Source organism: Buceros rhinoceros, unplaced genomic scaffold (genome assembly GCF_000710305.1).
Source record: "Buceros rhinoceros silvestris isolate BGI_N320 unplaced genomic scaffold, ASM71030v1 scaffold616, whole genome shotgun sequence".
Lineage (NCBI taxonomy): Eukaryota > Metazoa > Chordata > Aves > Bucerotiformes > Bucerotidae > Buceros > Buceros rhinoceros.
The window spans coordinates 59,137-68,897 of record NW_010419114.1 but is presented as its reverse complement, the minus strand read 5'-3'; the positions used below and the strand labels follow the sequence as shown (position 1 = coordinate 68,897).

At 46.3% G+C, this 9,761-nt stretch overlaps 1 protein-coding gene across 1 annotated transcript in view; it reads left to right on the top strand.

Annotated features, from left to right (window-relative positions):
* The first annotated feature begins 612 nt into the window (after positions 1-612).
* Positions 613-9,761, top strand: part of LOC104495748 (neurotensin receptor type 1-like) — a 15,129-nt gene continuing 5,980 nt past the window's right edge. Inside the window, exon 1 of the mRNA XM_010138758.1 lies at positions 613-813. Within this exon, the coding sequence (XP_010137060.1) occupies positions 642-813 (172 nt within the window). The 5' untranslated portion in view covers positions 613-641. The remainder of the gene's footprint in view (positions 814-9,761) is intronic.

Genomic DNA, 9,761 nt, shown 5'->3' with positions numbered 1-9,761 from the left:
ACTGCTTAATTTGATCCTCCATTTAATTTTATCAAAACTGTAGTAATCAAATAATTTGTACTAAAATCATTGCAACTTCCACTTGTTTATTCTGATCAATTTTAATCCTTTAAGGCACAATGTTTATTGGATAATTTGGTTATGAGATAACAAAATGCTGTCATTAAATCTACAAAGAGAGGACAGAAAACCAAAACAAAAGTTAAAAAGACCGCAAGGAGAGCTGTAATAAAGAACAAATAAATAACATACTGTTATTTAGAAGTCACGCCACGCACAAGGAAAGCTAAGAAGCATCCTGCTGTTCTGAAGATGAAAAGATCAATGGCATGTTTCGGTTGAGACATTTCTGGCAATGAACTGCACTGGGAAGGGGAAGACAACATAATTGGATGTGAATGAATTTGCCTTTGCTGAATGTTGGCCATGAGCACATGTCAGTGGTGGTTGAGTTCTCCCTCTGCAATAAACCTTCAAAACCCAAAGCCAGCAGAGTAAGAGAAAGGCTTTCCACTGCAGGCTGTGTCTCTGTTGCTTTGCGAAATAAACCACAATCTCCTGCTCTGCTGAGCCTTCTCATCGCTTGACTGTGCCACTTCTCTCCCCTGCAGGTCAACACTTTCATCTCCTTCGTGTTCCCCATGGTCGTCATTTCTGTGCTCAACACCATCATCGCCAACCAGCTCATGGTCATGTTCAAGCAGGCTGCCCAGGAAAACCAGGTCTGCACCATCGGCGGGCAGCAGACGATGCTCAGCATGTCCATGGAGCCCAACCGCGTGCAAGCCTTGAAGCACGGCGTGAGGGTCCTGCGTAAGTATCCCCGGAGTCTGGCTAGAAGTGTCTAAGTAAATGCAATTTGAAGAGTAATAGGTTGAAATTGGTAAATGCTTTCACCCAACACATATTTTAGATGGAAATCAGCTCTTTTGGGAAAACCAAATTGCCCCCAAACACTTTGACATTTGCCAAAATTGTCCAGCTCTTGTCTCCAAGACTCAGACTTTGGAAAACAAATATGTTTGTTCTCTTGGTCTCTTTCCTTACTCATCTATTCCTTGCTGAGTCACAAGAGTTTTCTAGCTAATATTATCCTCTATTTTCCACTATTTTCTCTTTTTTTTCCCAGAGTCACTTTTCTGAGACCTAATCTTCACTTAAAGAATTAAAAAATTAGTCATACAGAGAAAAGAAGCTAGCGAGCAATTTAAGCATTATTAATTAATTGTGCTCAATGGGGGAATAGTTGAGGGAAAAAAAATCAAGTTGAAATATATTTCACGTTCTGTGAAACAGAAACAACTTGATAACATCAAGCTTCCCTGTTTCTATTTCTGGCCAGCTCCAGCCTGAACACCTCTCTTTCAGCTGGCGTTGGTTTTAGGCTTTCAGTGTGACTGGGGGACTGACGTAGTCTTAAAACCAAACTTACATCATGGGGTTGAGTTTGAAGAGATCAGCTGGAGTGGACGCATAGCACAGGGTACAGCCCTCTTGCTGTATGCAACCCTGCTGGCATTGCCCAGGGTAAGTCAGACGTGCAAATTCCTGTCAGCCAAGACTTTGGACACCCAGTGTTGGTGGTTTCCTTCCCCTGCTCCCAAGGTACAAGCCGGAGCTGCTTTGAAGGTGTTCTCTGCTTCATTAGAAGTGTGTGGAAAATCAGTTTTCCCCTGAAGATACGCAGGAGAAGAAAAGATTTTTTCATTAATTCAGACTCTTTCTAGTGTTTCTCCTCTTCAAAACTCTGATAATAGAAGAACTGATTTGACAGCAAAACATCCCTCATGTTTTATAATATCCCAGAAATAACTCCTGAAGCAAGAGAGTGGCAGGGGTTCGCTGTGTTGTCTACAGCGAGAGAATGCCCCTGTTCTGACACGCACACAATGTCTCCCTGGGTGGGGGAAGGTGACTCCGATTTATCGCCTTTCCGGGGGCCAAAAGTCTCGCTATAAACTCAGCAGAGTTCCCAAGGGACGTACGTGCACCCTTCCGTGAGTTGCCTCCTCCCACCAGATATTCCTCCTGATGTTTTGCAGGCTCTGACCCAGCTAATCACAATATCCTAAAAAAGACATTTTTAGCCCCAAGCCGAATTCACATGTGGCAGAAATCAAAAAAAGCCAAAATGCTGCTTCTTCACTGAAGGAGTTGTCAGTCCCTGTCCCCGGCTGCCCAGGGCAGTGGTGGAGTCCCCATCCCTGGAGGGGTTTCCCAGCCGTGTGGAGGTGCTGCGGGGGGACAGGGGGCAGTGGGGACCTGGCAGTGCTGGGGGAACAGGGGTACTCGATGGGCTTGAAGGTCTCTCCCAGCCGAAGCGATGCTGTGATTCTATAATTATATGGTTTTTAACTAAATTTTGCAGCCCTTTGAGGGCTGGCTATCTAAAGATTTTTCAGACAAATTCCCCAGCCCTGTTCTGGAAAATACCTTAATACAAACCACAATAATTGCACATGCAATGTCTCAGTGACAGCTGGGAGCCCAACTGGCTGTTTATGAACTGCTCAGGTGGCTGTTCCTAACTTCGTGGAGAAACTAGGCAGAACTGCGGTGTCCATGGATGAAGACAGAAGGAAATTCAGTTTTATTTTTATTCTTCCGAAGAAACCCATTTAGGGTAATCACAAATAATCCTTTTCTTTTGCCTTTGCTTGTTGATATGTAACGCTGAAGAACAGACCTGCTCACAGGCAGAGACTCTGAAAAAGCAAAGCTAGCCCAGCGTTTGAATGATTTAATCAACAGCAGCTTCAGCCTTTCACATATCACTTTATTCCTTTTCTTTTTTCTGCAGAGCTTTGGTTCAGACAAAGGTTAAGTGAAAGGTCCTGCACCCAGGAATTGAGCTCTACTGCAAAATACTGGATGGCTTAATTAAATAAGCTGAGGAAAAGACTGGGCTGGGAGCTTAAGCTGACAGATGATAAAGCAAAAGCTGTTCAAAAATAGTACCAAAAAAAAAATCCAACAAAATATGCTGGCACTGGTTTCAAACCACGAGAGTCCTCGTGCACGTTAGGTGGTGAGAGTTTGAGAGGAGAAAGATTTTCGTGCCAAAGCTCTTGGTAGCTGAAGTGCTTTGGCCAAGGCCCTGTTTTGAACAAGGAAAGAAATCCTTAGAGAAGGCACCAAGAGCCTCCATGAGGTTTTTCCAGCTGTTTTTCCGGAGGGATGTGTCCCATGCAGTGCGCTCTGCCCGTGCCGTAGGCGAGTCACGTGCATCCCAGCCTCGAGCACCACGCTGGGAAACCCTGACTGAGAAAAAAGGAGAGGAAAACCCAGAAGACATTAAATTCCCCATAATTACCTTGCTGGACTGTGTTTATTTCCTGTCTCTGCATCCCGATGAACCACCATCCACAGGGAGGTGCGGACTGAGCCCTGCTCCAGCACTGAGCCCTGCAGGGATGGGGCCGTCCCGGTCCCTCGGCTCCCTGCTATCTTTTTCTGTTTCTTCATGCTTCTGCCTACTGCCATTAAGTGAGAAGCTGCCTTTTCTCACTTGTGCTACAACATCTCACACCTCTCTCTCTCCTTTTAGTATTCTATACTCTTTTAACATCGAAAAGAGGGAGCTCTTCATTATTAATGAGAGAGAGATTTAAATTTACACCTGCCGTTCCCTGGGCATTGCTGGTGCTGGTGGAAGAGGACTTCTCCCCAGCGGGTCCGTGTTTCCTCTGAGGCACTGCAAACGAGCGCTTCCTTCTCTGAACAATAGGCTTAATTTTCTTCTTCTTTTCCAGGCAAATTTTTGCTTTTGTTTAACGCTGCAAAAGCTGAGAAAAATTATCAAAAGTGAAGGCTTCAGTCTGGAGCCTGAAACGGTGCAAAAATATCACCTGCATCTCCTGCCATCCCAGCAGCAGGACCAAGCTCCCTTCCCTGCTGGGAAGGCACTAGAAGAGCAGCAGTTTGCTTCTTTTCTGGTCTGAGGAAGATCCAGCAAACAAGAAATCCACCCTTAGTTTTGTCTGTGAATCACCACATCGTGCAGAAAGGCTTTTTTTATCAGGCGGGTGCGAGTGGAATCTTGCTTCATTTCATTTTTCTAATGCACTTGATTACTGGAGGTGCTTGATTCACATTTACTTCTGTCACCCATTCCTTGCCACTTTTTTTTTAAATAAACCAGACCTCTGAGCTGTCTGAAAAGTAACAAAAAATACACAAGGATGCACATGATGTATCCTGGGATGCGTGAGCCAAAACCATGTACGCAGTCTAGGCTAGTTTATGGAAGAGGATGGGAAAAGAACAATGACGCTTGTCCTCACTAATAAAACTGCTGGCACAAAATCGGGGCTTCACAGGGGTCAAAGTATTTTCCATTTCTAGAAGGGAACTTTGGCCTGAAGTACAGAGAGCTTGATTTTGTTTTAAGGGTGAAATGTTTCAGAGCTTGTACAACTAGTGCTCAGAAAAGAGATTTTTGCAGTTTGTAGAGTGCGGAGCAGTTGGATGAGACCAGAGCAGCAAACACCTTCCTTCCTTCCTCCAGATCTACTGAAATGAAGGATGAATTTACACTGAAAAGGCAGCTAGAAATGGTCAGGCTAACAGCTTCGTTTGAAACATCCACGCCATCATTTTCCTCCTCTTGGGTAGCATTTATGTATTTTCTTGGCTTTGTCTGACTTTGGTCGTTACAAAATAATTAGGGAGATGAGGATCGAGGAAGGTGTCAGCCCCACTGCCTGGGAGCCACCTCATTAATTCATTAAGTGTGTGATTCCCAACTGTAACTCCCGCTCTGCCGTCAGTGCTCACCAGGTGTGAGGACCCAGCCTCAGAGAGCTCGAGGCGCTGGCAGCTTCCCAGCTCTTCCGTGAGGATAACAGGGCGATGCCTGCACCAGTGCTAAAATAAACCTCCTGCCAAGCAGCTTCACACCCGCCTTCAACCATCCAAGGTTCCTTCCATTTCTCCAATCCCAAACCACCTCGATTTTCTGTGTGTTATTCCCGGGCTGTATTGTAGTGCTGGGAAGTCGAGTCTCTTGGGTGCTGTGTGATGCTTCCTGGGAGGGTGAATAATCTCTGATTGTCTAGCCTGATAAGCCAGTAATTTGATAACATCCTAAATAAATCTTAATCACACTTGTGCCCACACAGCCCATTCAGAACAAGCAGCCTCCAGCAGGTACCGCCTCCAAACGCTGCCCAGACCCTTGTGTACCGTATCCAGACAGAGAGGGGCAATATGAATCTGCCCCATCTCAGTCTCATGTTTCCAAGCAGCTGCTCAAAAATCAGGGTATATTTGAGGCTGGCTCAGGCTGAAAGCACTGTTTGCCCAAAATGGACGATTTTGCGACATGGACTAATTCTCCCCATCCAGACACCAGCCTGCAGCCCGCTCTCCCTGGAGCAGCCCCCAGCACCTCCCCAGCTGCCTGCCGCATCAGCTCCCGCCGTGGATGGGAGGAAGGAGATACTGAACGGCGCAGCTGAGCTCCAGTAACAATGCTGAGACAAACTGGTGGACATCGGGGGGAGGCTTTGCACGTCCCCGGGTGGACATTGGCTAAGCCTGTTAAAATGTAATCAGTTCCAGGTAGCGGGAGGAAGGAGATATTGAACGGCGCAGCTGAGCTCCAGTAACAATGCTGAGACAAACTGGTGGACATCAGGGGGAGGCTTTGCACGTCCCCGGGTGGACATTGGCTAAGCCTGTTAAAATGTAATCAGTTCCAGGTAGCATTTGCTCCTTTGCAGGAGCTGCTTAGTGAGAGCAATTACAAAGCACTTAGATAGGTTGAACCAGTTAAAAGAATATCCCTCAGTCTCCCACAGCTGGCTGGGTGATGCCTCAGTAAGATGCTTCTTAGGAGATGAAGTCAAACCCTACTTTTTTATTGGACATCTAAGAATTTTGAAATTATGACTTCGAGGGTCTCTGCATTTATTCAAGTGATACTGGACAAAGGCTAAGTATTAATGAAATATCCACACAGCCTCCATTTCGTTCATGTGTGCATTAATAATTCTCCTTCTGAACAAATGTTTCGAGGAGTTCGTTCATTTTTCCTCACCCAAGATCCGAGTCTGAGGAGAATGTTGCTGCGAGATGTAGTGTCACCATCCCACAAAAAGGAGGAACAAACGGCTAATACTTTGCAACCATGAGACACAGAAGAGCACCAGTCTGAAGATCTGCTCCTAAAACAGCTGCATTTCCTAATTCCCATGATCTAAGGAAGTCAGATTTGTCTGCAAATCATTTCTTTTGCCGGAAGGGACTAAATTTATGGCAGCTTGTATCCCTAACAAAAAGTCTGAGCAACTCCAAGTGGGGTTCAGCAAACCCCCAGTGACAGTAAGCATGAGTAGAAGCTGAGTTTAACAGCTGACGCGCCACGCTGAAATTTGGGAGGATAAATGAGCTGTGTACCCGTTGTATATATTTCCCGGAGATGTTTGTAGGTGTGGGTTTACTTTACAGCCTGCCGAGTGACATAAAGAGAGTGCTATTGGCGCACTATATAAACACCCTCTCAGGAGCAGAAAGGGATGATGGCTGCACATCTTGGGACCGGGACAATCTTTTTTCTCCTCTCCCAAGATGTGTCCCTTCGCTGGCGCTGCAGCCCAGGCTCCCAAGGCATTTCTACTGGGATCCAGGCTCCTGTGGATGCCTCTCTGAAGACAGCTCTAGGGCTGGTCGTGCCCAGCAAGCAGATTTTCCAGGTGTTAAACTGCATCGATGTGAGTGTTTTAAAAGCTAAGTGATGCGTTTTTTAAACATAGAGTCTGGCCAGAGCCTTAGTCACTGCAGAAACACGCAGTAAATACAGCCCCCGGGTCCCACTGGTGAGCAGAAACCACTCTAGGAGGAAAAAAGGACTGTGAAACTCAAAACTGGAGGGGGAAGAGGAGGCCAGTTTGGGTTATACCTGATCTTAGCAAATAGAAAGAGCCTTGAACATGGTGAGGAGAAGGTGGGGGCCCTTATCTAGCCTTCAAAGGGGAAATTTTCTTTCTTTCTTCATTCTTCTCCTCCAAACACCCAGACATCCCCAGGGGGGATGGCACAAATCAAGTTTAAATGGAACTTCAAAAACAACTACTTCTTTAATTTAAAAAAAAAAAAATTACCTTGGAAGGAAACTGAGGAAAAGACCCCAGCTGGCAGTGGGTCAGCAGTGACATGCTGCTTGTTGGAGCCTGTTCTTAGGAGACCTTCAACCTGCACTTTCTGCCTTTGCTCCTTATGGACAAAACCAGTGCCAGCAGACAATTTAATCACCAGCGTGAGCAGGGGCAGGAATTCACATCCATTTTCAAGTCTGTCAGCTGAGGCCATTGAAAATCAGGGCTGGAGAATATAGTCTGAGTAAAACACATTGGGTTTGTATGCCAAGAGGTTTTTCTATTCTCTCTGCTGTCTCGATGCCATTAACAAAGAATTATTTAGGGGAACATGGCTCCTTTCGAGCAAGATAGCATCTTCTACCCTTAATCCAAAAGGGAGGCAATCCTCCTGCAATAGGAAAAAAAGAAGAGGAATGATACGGAAGGGTAAAAAGCAGATCTCTGGCTGCTGGGAATGGAAATTAAGGAGTCAAACCTAACGTTTACACTGCTCAGTAACATGGGCAAGAGCAGAGGGGGATTGTGCCCAGCAAATGCTGCGTCTTTTCAGTGATGTCTAAAGGAGATGAGGGCTCCCCAGGCCCATTACTATTCCCAGTTTCTCCTTCTTTGCCATCCTGAGTACCACTGGTGCATACTGGTAGTCCTCAGTCTCCACTGGTTGTATTGACTTTTATGGAAATCATTTCTTCTGCAGCCTTATGACCCAAATACCAGTATCTGCAGTTTCAGTTTTACCAGGCTCACACACAGCCTTGCAGCTCCCGTAACCCCTAGTCTGGGGCCGGCTGGTGTAAATATTGCCTACGACCTGTCGGGTAGTGCATCACGTTAATATAAACAGCGCCTCGGGGTTTAACTAGGCAGTGCCAGCTACTTCTATGCTTGGCCCAGATTTTCCCATCTCTCATATCAAACGGCACGGTGACAGTCACTCCCCTTTGTGAGAGATTCTCTTGTAACGGCATCAAATATATAAACCCCAGGATCTTCAATGCACAGGGGCTGTTTCTCCAGGAATCAGCATTAATCCCCCATAACACTGTCACAGACGTTACTAGTACCAGCTGGAGCCTGTGTTCCTTGGGCAGCTTTGGAGACTCACGGCCACCGATGAGCTGAAATGCAGAAGAGGTTGAGAGATGATGTCAGGACATATCCAAACAGCTCCTGCCTTTGCTCCGAAATTGCAACATGCTGTTCCCCAGCTGTATGTGTTTCAGCTCCTCTTGAAATACAGAGAAAAAGAAATAAATTGGTCAACACAATCTGAACAAAACTATCAAGGAAGGATAGAACTGAGCTTCTCTAGAGGCCTTAGCAACAGGGGAGATGGTTAAAAGAGGGAGTAGCATCTCTTTTTCTCCCTCTTCTGAAGAGCAAGGAGGTTCAAACAGAGAGGTATCCTCTCTGAGGGCCACCCCAGAGCTGCAGGAGTGTGGTTCAGCATGACCCTGGAGGAGATAAAAGAGCTAAAGGAAGGAGGAAAACACCAGCCAAGTGCTTTCTACTGTAGCAGATCCCTGGGGTCCTGCATGAGTTGTCCTTGGAGGCACATTGCCCCTCACTGTCTCGGTGCTCTGAGTCACGCCAAGCCTTGGCTGGCCCCAAAAGAGGGACATGGGGCTGAAAATCTCTCCTGAGTGTCAAACCAACCACCAAGCCACGGTGTTTTGACACGTGATCTACTGCTCCATGCTCATGCTAACCCAACGTGAGTTTCCCTGGAGAAGGGTTGTCTCACAGCCACAAAATACATACAAGGTAAAATAAAATACTGAGCATGATCTAATACAATTTAACTTCCAGGATTACTTCCACATCGAGTTTAGTCTGAAAATAAAGGCTGGCACCGTTTAAATCTTCTTTTGCACAATGAAAAAGATGTCACTCAAAATTTATGTTCCCTTCTGCAGGACTTCCTGTGGGCTCATCCTCCTCTGCTCCTCCCTCCTCTCTCCCTTTCTTCCCTAAGATGTGGTTCAAACGAGCAGAGAATACAGCCCTTGTAACACAAAGCAGACAGCCGCGGGATGCAGGAATTTGGTTGTTAATACACGTTTAAATTGGGAGCTTGATTTAGAAGGAAAATGAAGGTGCAGCTTGGTGCAAGGGTCATGAGCTGGCATCCCCAGCACACCAGGGTCAGCTTGCTCAGGTCCCCTCTCTGCTCCCCAGCCTTGCACTGATCCGCAGGTTTGGCACCTTGTTTGCTCAAATGTCGGAAATACCAGGATTCCGTGGAGCAGCCCTGCTCCCATTAAAACCACATTGAATTAATTAGATGTGAAGGATGGGTCTGGTTTATTTTTGGTTCAAAAAATAGAGGCAGGAAATCTCCAACCTCACAAACACCATCCTGGACAGTCACCCTCATTGCGCATTAGGTAGAATCCTTCCCCTGCAGTGCTCAGCTCCAGCAGGCTGACCTGCTCCTTCTTACTCCACCAAAGAAATGCCTGTGTCAAGCCTTTGACAATGGAGGACATGTCCTAGGAGCTTATAACAATAGTATAAAATCATTTTCGCAGCCACTTTGCCCAGCATTTGTTTTACAGCTCATCCGTTTTGATGAGCACGTGCTCAGGGGGGGATGAGACAGCAGCAAAAGGCACCAGATGTCTGGGAGAAAAGGACACTTTCACTCTGTGTTAGAGAAAA